The following is a 21,924-nucleotide window of genomic DNA, read 5'->3' on the forward strand; positions in this document are numbered from 1 at the left end:
TTCACCCATGGATCCTGCTCATAGATCCCCTCCTGAATGAAATATGACGCAACCTGTGTGACAGGATCCTTAAAAAAAAAAAAAAAAAAAAAAAAGTACAGAAAACCCCTAGAATCCAAAATGTATAGAGCAGAAAAACAGCCTCTACATCCTCTCTACAAACAATAAAATAAATCATACAAACTAAACATGGAATAATTCTATCCAAAATTCTGCGAACGCACTTAAAAAAATTCCTCTTAATGCCACTCATATATACTTAAAACGTGCTTCTAAAGAGTCTCTATGACAACAAAGTCTTTCTTTTTATAAATGAATCTGCAAACTGCGTCCGCCACCCAACGTGTGCTTCACGTGGCAGAATGTTGTAACACGTGTTTGGCGGACGCAGTTTCCGGTGTTCATTAAAAAAAAGAAAGACTTTGTTGTCATAGAGACTCTTTATAAGCACGTTTTAAGTACATAAATATATATGTATATATATATATATATATATATGTTTGTATATATATATATATATATATATATATATATATATATACACACACACACATATATAATATATATAAATCCCATGAAGGTGTAATCCCTTGTGACGCTATATTTGTATATGTATGTAAGTTAGGGACCTTAGATTGTACACCCCTTGAGGGTTAGGGACCTTAGATTGTACGCCCCTTGAGGGTTAGGGACCTTAGATTGTACGCCCCTTGAGGGTTAGGGACCTTAGATTGTACGCCCCTTGAGGGTCAGGGACCTTAGATTGTACGCCCCTTGAGAGTTAGGGACCTTAGATTGGACGCCCCTTGAGGGTTAGGGACCTTAGATTGGACGCCCCTTGAGGGTTAGGGACCTTAGGTTGTACGCCCCTTGAGGGTTAGGGACCTTAGATTGTACGCCCCTTGAGGGTTAGGGACCTTAGATTGTACGCCCCTTGAGGGTTAGGGACCTTAGATTGTACGCCCCTTGAGGGTTAGGGACTGATGTGAATGTACAATATATATGTAAAGCACTGCGTACAATATATAAGTACCTGAAATAAATATGTAGCTGTCATGCCCTTTCACTAAACATAAATGGAATATCCTTGGAAACCCAATCAAGGCTGTAGACTTTGCATCTCCGACAATACAGTAATCACCTCATCGGATTAGATTCGCTATGAGTCAGGGTGGCACAGACCTGCTCCTCAGAGTGCCTCTGCCCTCAACCCGGATTCACACTGATGCGGTGAGGAATTTGCAGCGTTTTCTGTGTGAATTCCGCAACGCATCACAATCGCACCCCATTCATGCGAACCGCTGCGGGTGTGTATGTTAAGTTAACAACGCCCCAAAGTCGGTCCGCAAAACGCGGTGCGATATGCAGAATCGGATCGCATAGGTGTGAATAACCGTGCAATCTGATTCTAGTGCGGACCCAAAAAAGGGTCCTGTACCTTTTTGGTGCGGGGCAATTTGACCCATACAAAATGTACGGCTCCAATCGCACCGCACACAATTCACATGTGATTTGCAGAGGAATACGGTGCAGTTCCTGTGCGAATCATATGCGATATACCGCACCACATTAGTGTGAACCCGGACTTACTGTCAGTTTACAAAGCTGGATGATGTAGAAAAGCCAATGTTAACCAGGGTTCCTCTGTAGGTGACTAGGGATTCCTTGAGCTGTGGATGATTAACCTTCCGTCTGATGGTGCCTGCATGGTCCTGGGGCCAATGCCACTTAGCAGAGCCAGCTGCGTGACACTGATTGCCTTTTTAGTTGTTTTTAAAGGGGGCATTTTCCCACTTAACCACCAATGTAAGGGGCATTCTTCCCAGTGACCCTCAATCTAAGAGGCATTTTTTCCATTGACCACCAATGTAAGGGGAATTTTCCCACTAATGTAGGGACATTTTCACACTGACCACCAATCCAAGGGGCATTTTTCCCACTGGCCACCAATGTAAGGGACATTTTTTCCATTGACCACCAATGTTACGGGCCTTGTTCCCACTGGCCACCAATGTAAGGGACATTTATCCCACTGGCCACCAATGTAAGGGACATTTATCCCACTGGCCACCAATGTAAGGGACATTTATCCCACTGACCACCAATGTAAGGGGAATTTTCCCACTAATGTAGGGACATTTTCACACTGACCACCAATCCAAGAGGCATTTTTCCCACTGGCCACCAATGTAAGGAACGTTTATCCCACTGGCCACCAATGTAAGGAACATTTATCCCACTGGCCACCAATGTAAGGGACATTTATCCCACTGGCCATCAATGTATGGGACATTTATCCCACTGGCCATCAATGTATGGGACATTTATCCCACTGGCCACCAATGTAAGGGACATTTATCCCACTGGCCACCAATGTAAGGGACATGTATCCCACTGGCCACCAATGTAAGGGACATGTATCCCACTGGCCACCAATGTAAGGGATATGTATCCCACTGGCCACCAATGTAAGGAACATGTATCCCACTGGCCACCAATGTAACAAACATTCATCTCACTGATTACCAATGTAAGGGGAATGTTTCCCACTATTGTAGGGTCATTTTCCTACTGTTCACCAATATAAGAGGATTTATTTCCCACTGGTTTTAATAAATTGGTTTTCGCAGGGGTTTCCTGAGACTTGAAAGGAGTAAATGGAGTAAAAAGGCTGAAGAAGCCTGTAGACACTGTGCCCATCCCATACAAACAAGACCCCGAAAAAACACCACGAGGACCCTGCGGAATATGGCAGTGGATGGATGAAAGATGACTTACATATAAATGAACCCGAATGGCTCGCTGATATATGCACAGATGTTATGGACAATAGCAGCGGTTTAGTATTTGGTTGTATTTGTTTTCTTTATACTATTCATTTCCTGTGTGTGAACTCTCTGCTTTATTACATGCAGGGGAAGGAAACAAACATGAACTGGCATACTCACAACATTCTCTGAGAACAAAATACATTTTTTTTTTTTAGCGCACGTCGTATAATGTCTAATTAAAGGAAACTGGCACTAAGATACGGCCATTGCTGACCTACCTAAATACTAATTCTCTGGCTGTCATCATAATCCAGTGTCTTCAGCGCTTTCTGGGGCACTGACCTGGAAGAACTACGGAGATTAGGAATATGGCTTCTCTTTTACTTCGTAATCCGTATGCTTGTTCCAGGTCAACGACTCAAAGTATGGATACCACAGGCAAAAACTAGTTCTATAATATCAATGTGCAGCGCTAATAAAAATGTGTATTATAATCAATGATGACCAGTGTGATCGTAAGAGAAAGGAAAAATCATAAAAAGAAATGGCTGGATCTCTTTGAGAATATGCGTGCGCACGAAACGTGTCAGGAGGAGCCTACGTGCTGACGTCAATGCGCCGTGTCCACGTGATGGTCCAGAGGCCATCTTTGTAAGTGCCTTTTATCTATTGTTGATTTTATGCTCCACGTGGTTGCTATCTTTTTAACAAAACATACTACACTATATGATACTGTCTCCGAGCTCGGTCTATGAGCTTGCCCTCTAGGAGGAATCCCTTTCCTTGGTTCACCGTGGGCTGGAGATGGAGACTTGGCTACTCTACTTTTGATTGTTCATTTGGTGTATCGCTGGCTTCTGGAGAGATCCCACCTTCAACCGGGTCACTGGTAGGAGGAAAAGGCAGGAACACCCCTTAGTGTCATTCCGCTCTGGGCTTGCTTGCTACCTCCTTGTGGTGAGTGCATTATGGTGGAGGTGAAGCGTGGAAGTCACAGAAGTCACAACATTTTGTTGATTTGTTCACATCACGATTTTTGGGAATATTATGATATTTAGAGGACTTATTTATTTTCATTTGTTATACCGTCCATTTTGTTTCTTCATTGGAGTATTCACTATTCTCTTTTTGTTTTTTATGTTGTTACTTTTCTTTTACGATCACACTGGTCATCGTTGATTATAACGAACATTTTTATTAGCGCTGCACACTGATATTAAAGTGTTTTGTTTTGGTGGAGACGAAGGGTTAGCCACGTTGTGCTAGCTTTTTTTTTTTTTTTCCTTTTTTGTCTTGCGCTCACCATTTATTCTTTGAAAAAAATAGTTATTATTATTATTATACAGTATTTATATAGCGCCAACAGTTCGCTCAGCGCTGTACATTACAATAGGAGACAATACATGAGACAGTACAATAATACAATACAATACATGAGGGGTTCGAGGGCCCTGCTCCTTGGAGCCTACAATCTAGGAGGGAGGGAAGAGTGGTATAGGAGGAGATAGCTGTGGGGGATGGAGTGGTAGGAAAATTGGAGGAGGGCGGCAATTAGCAGGGGGTGGGGTAGGCTTCCCTGAAGAGGTGGGTTTTCAGGGTGCGCCTAAAGGAGAGGAGAGTAGGTGATAATCTGATGGATTAGGGTAGGGAGTTCCAGAGGATGGGTGACGCCCTGGAGAAGTCCTGCAGACGGGCATGGTAGGAGGAACTAGAGAGAAGGAGGTCTTGTGAGGAGCGGAGAGTTCTACATCTACTTCTTAAAAGTGGGTGAGACAAATGAACCCCATATATCTCCCAGCTTCTTATAGTGGAATGATGAATAATGAATTTTCCAAGAGAGGCACAAAACCCACAAATATCACCAAAAAAAAAACACCTGTGCGAAGCTATGTTTTTGCCAACACAGGATGCACAGGGGTTCTGTATGCAGGCAGTCCCATTCACGGCTATTACTGTCTCAGTGGTTCAGTCCCATTTGAGTGCTGAGCGAGTGCATATACCTGAATGCATAGAGTCTGCGTTCAGGGACACGGAACCACAAAACTGTCACGTGTCTGTGCAGCGGCTGCATCCCAATGCACATTGTAGCACCCTCCTACTTAGGCTGCTAGGTTTGGGGAGGCACAATTAGACGTTTGGCTCTCAGTATATGATTGTGTGACAGACCCAACCGGGACTGCAGGCTAGCCTCTTGCCTACGGACCATGGGTCCTGGCATCTGAGTGGGTTCTATTCTTTGGGAGGTGTGTGCCGGAGGGGGACCTTTGGAGTAGTTTTACTTCAGATTCAAGTCCATGTCTCCCCAAAACACACAGACTGAGAACTTGAGGACCAGGATAGAGATTTGGGGTCTCTGTGCCCAAACCAGCACTGACTGCTTCAACCCCCACCTCCTAGATTCAGCCCGGGTTCACATATGTGCGGCGCGGTATATCACGTGATTCGCGCAGGAACTGCACCACATTCCTGTACAAATCACCTGCGATTTGTGTGCGGTACGTTTGGAGCCGTACATTTTGTATGGCTCTATTCGCATCGCACCCCAAAATGTGCAGGACCCTTTTTTGGATCCGCACTAGAATCGGATCGCATGGGTATACACACTTATATGATCAGATTCTGCACATCGCACCGCGTTTTGCAGACCACTTTCAGGGTGTTGTTAACATACACACAAGCAGCGGTTCGCATGAATGGGGTGCGATTCTGATGCGGTGCAGAATTCGCACTGAAAACGCTCCAAATTCCGCACCGCATCTGTGTGAACCCGGGCTCAGAGCAGATGTCAATATAATCAGCTCAAAACAACCTGATGCTGAGGACTCTTGCTGTAACCTGTTTATTAAAGTGTTGTGTGCTTACTGTTGATTCTTTGCCCCATTGTTAATTTGGTTAATTGAGTCACCTATGGCTTCTGTCTGTTGGCTAGCCCTCCTGGAAGTTCCTATATGATGGGATTAGTCTTGTGTCGACTTTACCTAGTTATCCAATTTGTGTCTCAATGTGTAATATTTGCTTTTATTGTTCACGTGGGGACTGCCCATATTTCTGACGTGTTAAAAACCTGTATTTCTGCTCAATAAACAGTTCCAATTGCACCTAAGCTAGTGTCGTCTAGTCCTCGGGTGCAACGACCAGCTATAATACCTTTTTCCTGTGTCCCAGCAGTGAGGAAGCAGTTCTCTGATGGAAGGACCCTGATAAGGTGCCAGACGGTCCGTCACAGATCGCCTTAAGCTGCCCATAGCTTATACAATTTCCTTTAGGTTTACCTTCAACTATGTACTGCAAGGGCCCACCTGCCTGATTGCATACAAATTGAAAATGTTTAGGTTTGACCTCATATTATATGGTTTTGGTAAATCTAAAGGAAAATTGTACAAGAAAATTGTATAAATGTATGGCCATCCCTAGGCTGCAAGTTTGCTTCCCCCTGTTTTCTGGAGATTTGTAGAACATAGCAGATGAGAGAGTCGAATAAGCAGCCTGAGTACAGTATATATTCAGCTCCAGCCAATCCCTGGAGAGGTGTGCCCAGATGTTGGCTGGGAAGTGCATAAATAGTTTAGAACCCCAGAGGGAAGTATTCAGAGGGAGGGGGGGGTCCCAGGCAGAAGGACTGCCAGCCCTTCCTGACTGTTCTGCTTGTCTTATTGAGGTCTCGGCTGTGCTTAGCTGGGGAGCCTAACCTGCTACAAGTTCTTTGGAAGCCAAAAGAGGGATACCACTGAGGTTCTGATCTAGAAGCCTCACCAAGGAGACATCCTGGCCCAAGTCTGAGGAAGACACACAAGCTCTGGAAGAAACTGGGGGGGTTATTTACTAAAACTGCTTGGTGCAAAATCTGGTGCAGCTCTGCATAGAAACCAATCAGTTTCCAGGTATTGTCAAAACTTAATAGAACAAGCTGAAGTTAGAAGCTGATTGGCTGCCATGCAGAGCTGCACCAGATTCTGAGTGCTCCAGTTTCAGTAGATCTCTCCTCGCTGTGTATTTAGTGGTTTCCCTGGAGTTCAGCTTTAACCACTTCCAGACCGGACACTTTTACCCCCTTCCTGACCAGGGCAATTTTCAGCTTTCAGCGCTATCACACTTTGAATGACAATTGCGCAGTCATGCAACACTGTACCCAAATTAATTTTTTACCATTTTTTTGCGACAGATAAAGCTTCATTTTGGTGGTATTTATTCCCTGCTGGGATTTTTATTTTTTTTGCTATGTAAATGAAAAAGTCCAAAAATTTTGAACAAAAGTGTTTTAATAAAATTTTGCAAATAAATAATATTTCATCATAAATCTTTGCCAAAATGTATTTCGTTATCTTTTTAGTAAAAAAAAAAAAAAAAAAAAAAATAGGTTATAACCAAAAATTATAATTTTTAAACTTTTTTTTTACATTTTTATTTTATTTTTTTATATTATTTTTTATTTATTTATTTATTTTTTACATACTGTCACCCTAGCAGTACAGTGTCACCATGGTGACACTGTACTACTTGTGGAGGGTGATGAAGATTTTTTTTTTTTTTTTTTTTACAATGATTGCTTTTACACCCATATAGGATGTAAAAGCAATCATTTCTCTTTCTCTCTGTGTGCATTCTTGCACTCATTGAGAAATACAGAGTGAGCTGTGATTGGTCACAGCTTGTCACATGGTACAAGGCTGTTGTGAATAGCCTTGTACCATGTGACCTCTGTGATCATTCACAGATTTCACACGTAGTAAGCAATGATGTCACAAGTGACATCTTGCTTACTACTTTGCATGTGATCACTGATTGGCCAATCAGTGATCACATGATCGGGACCTCGTACAGAGGTCCCGTCCAACGATCGGTGTTTCACTGTGTCCGGAGGACACAGCGGGCACCGGATCGCGGTGCTGCGCGCTCCCAGGGAGCGCGCACAAGCAGGGTGCGGGGAGGCCGTTCATAAACGGCCACCCGACCCTGCACTGCCACCGTCCGGCCGTTTATTGCCGGTCGGGAAGTGGTTAAACATCTGCTGGCGTTTCTTCCACCAGTTGCTGGTTTCAGCTCCATTTGTTGTCCGTATTTCTCTTGAAAAACAAATTGTATGACAGTCTTACTGAAAAGTGGGACAAAAAACACAAAAACGCTTTATCCCGTGCAGTTAACCTAATAGCACATCCGCACTCCTCTGTATTTTGAAGAAACTCTCAGAAAGCAGTCACTCCAACGGTCCGCCGAGGCACAGCCACCAGAGGTCAATTACAAAGAGATGATTCTACTTTTCAATCAGAAGAAAATAAATTGCTTTTGTGTTCTGTATTCTCATCCGCTTCCACACGTTGTGCAGGGAAAGACGTGAAGGACTTTGATTAAAGAGCAACTTTGTGCTGATTGCAAAGCAGAATATTCTCAGTTTTTACCCAGCGAGCTGCTGAAAAGACTCAATGTAGATTATTAAAGCTGAAGCTTAATTGGCCTTTTCTGGTTTCTCTTTTCCCCCTTTAAATCTTTAAATAAAACCTGTTTGGATTCCATAATTGATTTCAGACCCAGTGACTTCATCCCTGGGTCTCTGTGCTTCCCTACGCAATGCAGGCAGATCATTGCTGGTGGGAGGGACTGGCTGAGCACTGTACATAGCTACCTCAACTTCCCAGCAGTATGATTATGTCAGTTATAATGGGTTTACTTGTGAGCCACCAGGGTATACTAACAGAGGAGCATATATATTTTTCTAGATCGCTGGTGATTTTGCACACTCTCTACAGGTATGCATTTGATATCAATTAATTCAATAATTACCGCGCTCTAAACTAATTAAAAAAGTGCTCAGTGCTTTAATTGTCATGATTATGTCAGTATTTCTGTGCTCAAAGCGGTACATTTTTTTGCATGGAAATGTGTATTTTTTTTTTATTGTAGGCCTGTAATTCTTAGGAATAACTCACTGAAATCTGTCTGAACAAGAGTCTAGTAAACATCCCGGGGAGGATAAAACTTGAAACACAAAATAATAAATTATAATTTAATAAATAATCATAAAAAATAATAATATAACAATAAATGTAATTCAATAATATAATCAAACCAAAAACACTGAAATGTGAAATAGAGCGCCAAGTTCGCACATCGCTGAGCTCAGTCGCAGAATCGTTTTCAGTGTCTGATGAGGAATTTCCCCCACAAATCATTATCACTCAATTCTGCAAGTGGTTCTGATTTACTATCGCTGTTCTCTAGCCGGTCTAAAACTGCGTCTGACCTAAAGGGACGCTTTTTGGACGCCATGGACGTTTCTCAGTTTCCAGGCAGAAAGAAGAGTAAAAATGCAGGCAGGGCGCCGGACAAAGCACTCGGGACACAATGTATGTGAAATGGTTTGATACAGGAATGTTATACTATGTGATTTTAGTATATTTAGTGAATGTCACTTTTTAAAATTAAATTTCCCGCCAGTTCCGTCCCCCGTACGTCCCGACGCTCGTAGGGAACGGAACCCAGAAGACAGATGCCGGCATCGGCCGGAGGACATTGCCGGGGACACTGCAGGAGGGACATCGCGGGAGCGCAGGACAAGGTAAGTGCAGAAGAGATCCCGGAGCAACGCTGCAGTGTATTCCCGAGTGTAGCTCGGGGGGGTTACCGCTTGTGGTGCTGAAACTTTACCCCGAGCTACACTCAGGAATACCGCCAGGGGGGTTAAAATATCACAGCACCCTGCCTCAGTACTTTTCTCAAGAGCCCTCAGTCCTAATTCAAGCAGTGAGACCAGAGGCGGACTGACCATTTGGAAAATCGGGCACTGAACAAGGGCGCGGGGTCAGTAGGGGGCCCCATGAGATGCCCCTGGTACCTTTTTGATAGACTTTTTTGAGTTTGGGCAAGGACACAGGGGCCCCATGATCCCCTATGAGTTCTCAGTCCGCCCCTGAGTGAAACGGTTCTTCAGAAGAGTTGCCTTGATGGGTAGATGTGAATCTGGAGAAGTGGGTGGTCCAAGGCAGCCTGTACTTGCATGCAGACCTCCTTAGGTAACACCCACACGTGATGTTGAACCTCAACAATTGAAAGAACGGAATTCCAATGAATGAAAGCGGCAAGCCCAGGGGCAGTTTGGCTGGGGTGGAAAAGGCTAGATGATGCTGGACGTTCTCCAGCCAGGAAATGGGGAAGGGCTCTATCTAATTTTCTGCAGCAGTGCAAGACGCTCACAGTGTGCAGTGAAATCGGAGTAAGCCATTTGAGTCCAGGAGAGGAGCCGGTACAACTGTGCAAGACTGAAGGCTGGAGGTCAGCTCTAATAGCTCACATATACAGGCCTTTTACACGTCATGAGTGCCCCCCCCCCCCATTTTTAAAATGGAACTTCACTCTTTCAATCACCATGGAATATTTTTAATCCCCAGGCCGCTACCATTAGTAAACGTATATCACATTTAGTTTTAAGCTTTTTTTTTTGCATTCCATCATTTACATATTGGTTTCCATGCCTAGTTAAATTCTATCATACATCCCAGCAGTCTTCAGGAGGGGAGGGTTCTCAGCTCAGCCTATGCCTGAGCTAAAGGCAGATGAATTCCAGGAAGTAAATGTGACATGAATCACCTGCCCTTACTCAAGATGGCCACAGCCAGAAATGCCAGGAGGTGGTTTTCAAAATGATTTCTCATCAAAATAAAACATGGAGACACGGATGAATGGGGGAGTTTGCTTTAAATATTAAAAATGAATTATATAGCATTTTGGTTTTGGCTCACATGCAGGGAAGTTCCATTTTAAGCATACGCAAAACCTAACTAACTAGGTGATATTTACTTTGTTTAACCCCTTTAAGGGACTCCTAAAACCAGAACTTCCTGATTATGTGGTCACTGTGGTTGGCTGTCATAGTGGTCATGTGATCAGAACTGCACTCTACCAGCTCCCAGTTGTAAACCATGACCAGGAGCTGTCGTTGATAGGTTGGCCACAGTGCAGGGGGTACGAGACTGAGCGCACACTCAGCAGAGATCAACACCACAAGCTGTATGCATATATGTGGTAGCTGCTGGAGGACTCCGCTCCTTCCTCTATAACTCTCCTCTCCTGAAATACTCTGCTCTGCCGGAGGACTCCGCTCCTTCCTCTATAACTCCTCTCCTGAAATACTCTGCGCTGCTGGAGGACTCCGCTCCTTCCTCTATAACTCTCCTCTCCTGAAATACTCTGCTCTGCTGGAGGACTCCGCTCCTTCCTCTATAACTCCTCTCCTGAAATACTCTGCACTGCTGGAGGACTCCGCTCCTTCCTCTATAACTCTCCTCTCCTGAAATACTCTGCACTGCTGGAGGACTCCGCTCCTTCCTCTATAACTCTCCTCTCCTGAAATACTCTGCGCTGCTGGAGGACTCCTCTCCTTCCTCTATAACTCTCCTCTCCTGAAATACTCTGCGCTGCTGGAGGACTCCGCTCCTTCCTCTATAACTCTCCTCTCCTGAAATACTCTGCTCTGCTGGAGGACTCCACTCCTTCCTCTATAACTCTCCGCTCCTTCCTCTATAACTCTCCTCTCCTGAAATACTCTGCTCTGCTGGAGGACTCCGCTCCTTCTTCTATCTAGATTTTCTCCTTCTGCACTGATGGAGGAATTTGCTCTTTCCACCATCACTTGGCGTTCAGCTGCACAAATACTGGGATTTCTCTAGCAGTTAAGAACACACTGAATGTCTGCTGTCTTGTCTCTCCATGCCACCCTGAGAACTGGTACCACCACCCAGGAAGCACCACAACTGAGCTCAAGTTGGGAAGTCCAATCAATTTACCTGCAGTCAATTATTGTGTTTTCGGAGACAATGAACAAAAGAGGTTTTATTTTCATGCTTCACTAGAGTGCTGTTGAAAGGGATAGTTCATTTTCTGCAATTACTGAAAGGAGGATACCACCCTACCTGATTTTGGATTTAGCGAGTCGCACTGTGAATTGTACATATGCACATATTCCTGGTGCCGCCGGATCATCTGCTGCTTGGTGCCGTGAGTGGACAGGCCGACCTCCTTCATCCTCTTTCGCAGGTCTCTCTCTGACAGAAGGTTGTACACCACCTTGGCTATGGGCCTCCGTTTCTGTCCAGAACTGCGATTGTTAGAAGAAACAAAAGAAGAAGAATTAGAGTATGACCTGCAACTCCATTATAAATATTCTCTATACCTCCGGCTCGATATTCTCTATATTGCACTGTTACGTTCACCATGGTGTTGATGTGGAAGGTATCCGACTCCCAAGATATTAGCCAAGTTCAGTAAACATACTGTGAGCACTCAGTTATTCTGCTGGGAAATCGATGGAACTCGGCAGAATTCTCGCGTACAGTAAATATTTATGGCGCAATGTAGAGTTATGTTTCAGGGAATCTGATCTGAACTGATATGAGCAACCACCGAAGCATTTCCTTCAAAAAAAAATTTACTTTTCCAGCCACGGAGCGTTTAACCATTTCAATACCGGGCAATTTTACCCCCTCCCTGCCCAGGCCATTTTTCAGGTTTCAGCGCTCTCACACTTTGAATGACAATTGCGCGGTCATACAACATTGTACCCAAACTAAAATTTTATCATTTTCTTCACACAACTAGAGCTTTTTTTTTGGTGGTATTTAATCACCGCCGAGATTTTTATTTTTTGATAAATTAACAAAAAAAAGACCAAACATTTTGAAAAAAAAAGTTTTTCTTTGTTTCTGTTATAAAAGTTTGCAAACAAATAATTGTTCTTCATAAATTTAGGCTGAGATGTATTCTGCTACATGTCTTTGGTGAAAATAACCCAAATTAGGATGTATTTTTTAGTTTGTAGGAAAGTTATAGAGTTCACAAACTATGGTATATATCTGAATATTGATCAATCCTGAAGTACTGACAGCCAATCTAATTTCTTGAGGTCCAAGAATGTCAGAATAGTACAGATATCCCCCAAATGTCAGGACAGTACAGATATCCCCAAATGTCAGGACAATACAGATATCCCCCAAATGTCAGGACAGTACAGATATCCCCCAAATGTCAAGACAGTACAGATATCCCCCAAATGTCAGAACAGTACAGATATCCCCCAAATGTCAGAACGGTACAGATATCCCCCAAATGTCAGGACGGTACAGATATCCCCCAAATGCCAGAACAGTACAGATATCCCCCAAATGTCAGGACGGTACAGATATCCCCCAAATGTCAGGACAGTACAGATATCCCCAAATGTCAGGACAGTACAGATATCCCCCAAATGTCAGGACAGTACAGATATCCCCCAAATGTCAAGACAGTACAGATATCCCCCAAATGTCAGGACAGTACAGATATCCCCAAATGTCAGGACAGTACAGATATCCCCCAAATGTCAAGACAGTACAGATATCCCCCAAATGTCAGAACAGTACAGATATCCCCCAAATGTCAGAACAGTACAGATATCCCCCAAATGTCAGAACAGTACAGATATCCCCCAAATGTCAGGACGGTACAGATATCCCCCAAATGTCAGGACAGTACAGAAATTCCGCCAAATGCCAGAACAGTACAGATATCCCCCAAATGTCAGGACGGTACAGATATCCCCCAAATGTCAGGACAGTACAGATATCCCCAAATGTCAGGACAGTACAGATATTCCCCAAATGTCAGGACGGTACAGATATCCCCCAAATGTCAGGACAGTACAGATATCCCCCAAATGTCAGGACAGTACAGATATCCCCGAAATGTCAAAATAGTACAGATATCCCCCAAATGTCAGAACAGTACAGATATCCCCCAAATGACCCCTTTTTGCAGAGTAGACAGTCCGACGTACTTCATAAGAGGCATGGCGAGTTTTTTTAAGTTGTATTTTTTTTGCCATAATTTTTCGGAAAATTAAAAAAATTAGTTTCACTATTTATTTTTTACATACTGTCACCAGTGCAGTACAGCGTCATCATATAACTGGCATGGCAATGAACAGGGACACTGACTGGTGACAGTATGAAAAAAAAAATTATATATTTTTTTAACATTATCCCCCAAATGTCAGGACAGGACAGATATCCCCCAAATGTCAGGACGGTACAGATATCCCCCAAATGTCAGGACGGTACAGAAATTCCGCCAAATGTCAGGACGGTACAGATATCCCCCAAATGTCAGGACGGTACAGATATCCCCCAAATGTCAGGACAGTACAGATATCCCCCAAATGTCAGGACAGTACAGATATCCCCCAAATGTCAGGACAGTACAGATATCCCCCAAATGTCAGGACAGTACAGATATCCCCCAAATGTCAGGACGGTACAGATATCCCCCAAATGTCAGGACGGTACAGATATCCCCCAAATGTCAGGACAGTACAGATATCCCCAAATGTCAGGACAGTACAGATATCCCCCAAATGTCAGGACAGTACAGATATCCCCCAAATGTCAGAACAGTACAGATATCCCCCAAATGTCAGGACAGGACAGATATCCCCCAAATGTCAGAACAGTACAGATATCCCCCAAATGTCAGGACAGGACAGATATCCCCCAAATGTCAGGACAGTACAGATATCCCCCAAATGTCAGGACGGTACAAATATCCCCCAAATGTCAGGACGGTACAGATATCCCCCAAATGTCAGGACGGTACAGATATCCCCCAAATGTCAGGACAGTACAGATATCCCCGAAATGTCAGAACAGTACAGATATCCCCCAAATGACCCCTTTTTGCAGAGAAGACAGTCCGACGTACTTCATAAGAGGCATGGTGAGTTTTTTGAAGTTGTATTTTTTTTGTCATAATTTTTCGGAAAATTAAAAAAATTAGTTTCACTATTTTTTACATACTGTCACCAGTGCAGTACAGCGTCATCATATAACTGGCATGGCGGTGAACAGGGACACTGACTGGTGACAGTATGAAAAAAAAAATTATATATTTTTTTAAGATTTTTTAAAGATTTTTTTTTTCATATTTCTCTATGACCAAAGTAGTACAATGTTACCATAGTAACATTGTACTACTTTGGGGAAGTGATCAGTATTTTTTTTTTTTTTTACACAATTTGCTTATAGCAAAGAATTACTTTGCTATAAGCAAGCATTTACCTGAATGACATCGATTCATTCAGGGGTTTTTTGTTTTTTTTTGTGCTTAGTTGTGATTTGGCCACAGCTAATCACATGACATGTGCATGTGATTAGCTGTGACCATTCACAGCTAGACACTAGTATACAATGGATGGCATGAATGAAGCCATCCATTGTATACAACTGTCATGTGACCTGCTGTGATTGGTCACAGCAGGTCACATGGTACCGGCAACGGGGCTGATACTCAGATCTGTCATCGGCCGTGTCCGAGGTACATGGCCGCTGACAGATCGCGCCGCTCTGCAGGAGCGCTATCTGCGCATGTGCGGGAGGACGCCATATGGCGTCCACCCGGAACGCTGATGACATTTGCCGCCCGCCATTCGGCCACAGGGCGGGCGGCAAATCGTTAATATAACCAGGCAAAACAAGCAAGTTTACGAATGTACAGCCCAGGCCAAAAGTTTTGAGAATGACACAAATATTAATTTTCACAAAGTCTGAGGTTTCAGTGTTTTTAGATCTTTTGTCAGATGTTACTATGGTATACCGCAGTATAATTACAAGCATTTGATGTCCAAAGCTTTTATTGACAATGACATGAAGTTTATGCAAAGAGTCAATATTTGCAGTGTTGACCCTTCTTTTTCAAGACCTCCGGCATGCTGTCAATCAACTTCTGGGCCACATCCTGACTGATGGCAACCCATTCTTGCATAATTAATGCTTGGAGTTTGTCAGAATTGGTGGGGGTTTTTGCTCACCCACCTCTCCACAAGTTCTCAATGGGATTAAGGTATGGGGAGTTTCCTGACCCAACATCTTGGTGTTTTGCTCCCCAAGCCACTTCGTTATCACTTTTGTCTTATGACAAGGTGCTCCATCATGCTGGAAAATGCAAGATCACCAAACTGTTCTTGGATGGTTGGGAGAAGTTGCTCTAGGAGGACGTTTTTGTACCATTTCTTTATTCATGGCTGTGGTCTTGGAGTGAACCCGCTCCCTTGGCTAAGAAGCAACCTCACACATGAATGGTCTCAGGATGCTTTACTGTTGGCATGACACAGGACTGATGGTAGCGCTCACCTTTTCTTTTCGGACAAGGACAAGGTTTTTCCTGGATGACCCAAACAATCAAAGGGGATTCATCAGAGAAAATGACTTTACCCCAGTCCTCAGCAGTCCAATCCCTGCACCTTTTGCAGAATGTCAGTCTGTCCCTGATGTTTTTCCTGAACAGAAGTGGCTTCTTTGCTGCCCTTCTTGACACCAGGCCATCCTCCAAAAGTCTTCACCTCACTGTGTGTGCAGATGCATTCACACCTGCCTGCTGCCATTCCTGAGCAAGCTCTACACTGTTGGTGCCCCAATCCCTTAGCTGAAACAACTTTAGGAGACGGCCCTGGCGCTTGCAGGACTTTCTTGGGTGCCATGAAGCCTTCTTCACAATTGCACCTCTCTCCTTGAAGTTCTTGATGATTCAATAAAAGGTTGATTTAGGTGCAATCTTAGTAGCAGCAATATCCTTGCCTGTGAATTAATTTTTGTGCAAAGCAACGATGACTTCATGTGTTTCCTGGCAGGTAAATTAAAATTTGTGTCATTCTCAAAATTATGACCAGGGCTGTAATTGTTAAAGAGGATCTTCAGTGTCCCACTAAAAAATTAAAAGTCAACAGCTACAAATACTGTAACTAATGACTTATAAAGACACCTGTCCAGGGATTATTATGCAGGATTTATATATTATAATTATTATAATACAGGATTTATATATTATAATTATTATTATACAGGATTTATATATTATTATTATTATTATTATTATACAGGATTTATATATTATTATTACACAGGATTTATATATTATTATTATTATTATTATTATACAGGATTTATATATTATAATACAGGATTTATATATTATAATTATTATTATAATACAGGATTTATATATTATAATTATTATAATACAGGATTTATATATTATTACTATTATAATACAGGATTTATATATTATTATTATTATACAGGATTTATATATTATTATTATACAGGATTATATTATTATTATTATTATACAGGATTTATATTATTATTATTATTATTATTATTATTATTATTATACAAGATTTATATATTATAATTATTATTATACAAGATTTATATATTATAATTATTATTATAATACAGGATTTATATATTATTATTATTATTATAATACAGGATTTATATATTATTATTATTAATATTATACAAGATTTATATATAATTATTATAATACAGGGTTTATATATTATTATTATTATACAAGATTTATATATTATAATTATTATTATAATACAGGATTTATATATTATAATACAGGATTTATATATTATTATTATTATAATACAGGATTTATATATTATTATTATTATTATACAGGATTTATATATTATTATTATTATTATACAGGATTTATGGCGCCAACAGTTTGCTCAGCGCTTTACAATATAACAGGAGACAATACAGCAACAATACAGTTCAATACAAGAGGGATAGGAGGGCCCTGATCCTAGGAGCTTACAATCTAGAAGGGAGGGGCTAGTGGTACAAAAAAGTAGTAACTGTGGGGGATGGACTGGTAGGAAGAATAGAAGATTCCAGTGCCATCCTCACCCGGGTCGGTTCTTTGCCAGTCTACAGGTCCCCCGACATGTTTACTAATGGAAGCCGGCTGTGAGTCCTAGCAGCTTCACAGCTGGCCTTCTACTGGGCATGTGTGAGCTGAACTTTGTGATTGTTCCCGCAACTTTCTGGGACCTGTGACTTGTCCCAGAAGGCTGCAAGCTAAGAGATGGGAGAGGAACTTCTGCTCAGATCACCTAGGGAAGATAGTGGGAACAGGTCCTTGTCAAATCTAGGTACCAGCTCCCCCCCCCCCCGAAAAAAACCAAAAAAAAACTTGTGTCCAAAAGTGTTGGGATTTTTAATTGCTAGTTTATATTACTAGCAATATGCTCTGGTGAGTTTATTTCTACTGGTGGTGGATTGGTACACAATTTTTTTGGTGATGGACTTTATTCACATTGTTTGAAAGAAATCAAAGACATTTATTTATTTTTTATTATGCATGTTTATTTTCATTTATTTTATTATATAAGTTTTTGATTAATTTATGGTAAAAGCGCTACCTATTTTTGATTTACATTTGCAAGCTTGCTTGTTTTGCCTGCGTATATCGCAGTTTTTAGGGGTGCTAAAAGTACACTTTTTTTTTTTTTTTAAGGACGTTCATCAGTGGTTGCTCGTATTTGTGCAGATATAAATAGACGTTACGCCAAAAACATTTACTGTACTATTCCTGCCGGTCACTCACGAGCACCCAACACATTACACTGCCAAGTTCCATCAATTTCCCAGCAGACCGACCTTTGCATTCTGCCAGGCAGGGAGCACAGGCAAGTGAGGCCATCAGACTTCCCTCCCAGGACACAATGTTTATTTGACGGCTGAAGGAATTTTTCGGTCTGGGTTTGGTTTTGCATTAAAAGAAAATAAGTGGAACTCGCAACAGGCTGCTGAAAATTCAATTACCTTAAATGCTATAAAGGTGTGAGAATATCAATACACGTGTTTTTACTTTGCTGTACCATTACAGAGAAAAGGTAATATATCAGCCAGAATTCAGCGAGTGCTGGGAAATGGGCATAAATCCAGACTGTGAGTAGGTACCATTTTCTCAGCTTTAGGCTGTGGTCATTCTTAGATTGTAAGCTCCCAGGATCAGGGCCCTCCTAACCCTCTTGTATTGAACTGTATTGTTGCTGTATTGTCTCCCGTTACATTGTAAAGCGCTGAGCAAACTGTTGGCGCCATAAATCCTGTATAATAATAATAATATAAATCCTGTATAATAATAATAATAATAATATATAAATCCTGTATAATAATAATAATATATAAATCCTGTATAATAATAATATAAATCCTGTATAATAATAATAATATATAAATCCTGTATAATCATAATAATATATAAATCCTGTATAATAATAATAACTTTTAATTCCTGTATAATAATATATATAAATCCTGTATAATAATAATAATATTTAAATCCTGTATAATAATAATATATAAATCCTGTATAATAATAATATATAAATCCTGTATTATAATAATATATAAATCCTGTATAATAATATTAATATATAAATCCTGTATAATAATAATAATATATAAATCCTGTATAATAATAATATATAAATCCTGTATAATAATATTAATATATAAATCCTGTATAATAATAATAATATTTAAATCCTGTATTATAATAATAATAATAATAATATATAAATCCTGTATAATAATAATATAAATCCTGTATAATAATAATAATAATAATAATAATATATAAATCCTGTATAATAATATATATAAATCCTGTATAATAATAATAATAATAATAATAATAATATATAAATCCTGTATAATAATTATATAAATCCTGTATAATAATAATAATAATAATAATATATAAATCCTGTATAATAATAATATAAATCCTGTATAATAATAATAATATATAAATCCTGTATAATAATAATAATAATATATAAATCCTGTATAATAATAATAATAATAACTTTTAATTCCTGTATAATAATATATATAAATCCTGTATAATAATAATAATATTTAAATCCTGTATAATAATAATATATAAATCCTGTATAATAATAATATATAAATCCAGTATTATAATAATAATAATATATAAATACTGTATAATAATAATAATATATAAATCCTGTATAATAATATTATATAAATCCTGTATAATAATAATATTAATATATAAATCCTGTATAATAATAATAATATTTAAATCCTGTATAATATTAATAATATTTAAATCCTGTATTATAATAATAATAATAATAATAATATATAAATCCTGTATAATAATAATATAAATCCTGTATAATAATAATAATAATAATATATAAATCCTGTATAATCATAATAATATATAAATCCTGTATAATAATAATATTTAAATCCTGTATAATAATATATATAAATCCTGTATACTAATAATAATAATATATAAATCCTGTATAATAATAATATTTAAATCCTGTATAATAATAATATTAATATATAAATCCTGTATAATAATATTTAAATCCTGTATAATAATAATAATATTTAAATCCTGTATTATAATAATAATATATAAATCCTGTATAATAATATATAAATCCTGTATAATAATAATAATATATATAAATCCTGTATTATTATAATAATAATAATAATAATATATAAATCCTGTATTATAATAATAATAATATATAAATCCTGTATTATAATAATAATAATAATAATATATAAATCCTGTATAATAATAATAATATATAAATCCTGTATAATAATAATATATAAATCCTGTATAATAATAATAATAATATATAAATCCTGTTTAATAATAATAATATATAAATCCTGTATAATAATAATAACAATATATAAATCCTGTATAATAATAATAACAATATATAAATCCTGTATAATAATAATAATAATATATAAATCCTGTATTATAATAATAATAATAATATATAAATCCTGTATAATAATAATAATATATAAATCCTGTATAATAATAATAATAATAATAATAATAATATATAAATCCTGTATAATAATAATAATAATATATAAATCCTGTATAATAATAATAATGAGAGTATTAAATACGTGGCCAGGCTATGGACATTCAATCATTTACAGATCTTTAGCAAGCAGTGAGCCCGGGTTCACACAAATGCAGTGCAGGAAACGTTGTGAATCCTGTGCATTTCCTGCATCGCACTGCAATCGAATGGTGTTGATGCGATCTTGTGTGGGTGTCAATGGTAAATTAATGACACCCAGAATCAGATAGCAATATGATTGCAAGAAATCGCCTTGTATGGGTGAGAACACCCATGCGATGCGATTCATGTACGGGTGAAAAAAGGGTCCTGCACCTCTTTGGTGTGCATGCAATGGGATTTGAGCCTGTAACGGAACCGACCCAGTCTGCGTTTGGGTACTCCCGTTATAATAACGCTTCTCCGTCTGAACACCGACCACAGACACCACAGCCCACCAAACAAGATTAGATGACACCAGTCTGTCTGAACATGGAACTCTTTATTTGAAACTAGAACTGGCTTTTTATACACTCAGGGACAGTCCCCCCTCTCTGCATAATGACACAGGCAGGGCAATCTACACTTAGCAACAAGAGACACACCAACACACAGTCCCATCAGGAGGGAGGGCTGCTGGAGACACCCCCCCACTAATCTAATGCACAAACACATACATCCCATAGTATTTTGCTCCCAAGCAAGACACACAATAGAACAATGGGATGCAACCACATGGCATTAAACAATCAACAACCCCCCACCCCAAATATTAGAACAGAACACCCTGCACCCCTAACAGGCACAGGGTGACTTACACATAATAGGGACATGGGGAGCTGAGACAGGGGTCTCCCCACCTCTCTAAAGTGAGTTGGGTTCCATGGGCCCCCCACCCAAAGTCACTTCCATCACATGGGGTCTAAGCAATAACAAGTCTTCACCAGAGCTCCTGATAGTAGAGATGGGTTTCGCTGCGTGCTAGTGCCAGGTTGCGGTTCTTAGGATTGCCCCGCCAGGAGCTGAGCAAAGCTGGGGTGTGGTAGTGGTTGTAGCAGGTAGGGATCCAACAGAAGCATAATCAGTAAAGAAGCCAAAGGTCTGTAATGAGTGGTTACAGGTTGGGATCAAGTGGAAGAGTAGTCAAGGAACAATCCAAAATTATTCCATGGGCTCCCCACCCAAAATGACTCCCGCCATCCAAAATATTTGGTCCAAATCGCACCGCACAGACATTGCATGTAATTTGCACAGGAATGCGGTTCTCAATGGGCTTTAACAATCTCTCACTGACCACTGCAGCTGTAGGCACTGTGCAGCAATTCAGTCTCAGAGTTTACAAAAGAAACACTTTCACCAGCTCAGCTCCCCCCCTGCTTTCTCATCCCACCACTTAAACTAGATTCA

At 39.9% G+C, this 21,924-nt stretch overlaps 1 protein-coding gene across 1 annotated transcript in view; it reads right to left on the minus strand.

Moving 5' to 3' along the window:
• Positions 1-21,924, minus strand: part of RAD18 (RAD18 E3 ubiquitin protein ligase) — a gene marked incomplete at its 3' end in the record, with an annotated part of 168,761 nt that overhangs the window by 74,370 nt on the left and 72,467 nt on the right. The window contains exon 3 of the mRNA XM_089666961.1: positions 11,675-11,859. Coding sequence (XP_089523087.1) covers positions 11,675-11,859 — 185 coding nt within the window. The remainder of the gene's footprint in view (positions 1-11,674; positions 11,860-21,924) is intronic.

The sequence above is a fragment of the Staurois parvus genome, unplaced genomic scaffold (assembly GCF_062004578.1).
Source record: "Staurois parvus isolate SC_StPar_1 unplaced genomic scaffold, SC_StPar_1.0 ptg002940l, whole genome shotgun sequence".
Lineage (NCBI taxonomy): Eukaryota > Metazoa > Chordata > Amphibia > Anura > Ranidae > Staurois > Staurois parvus.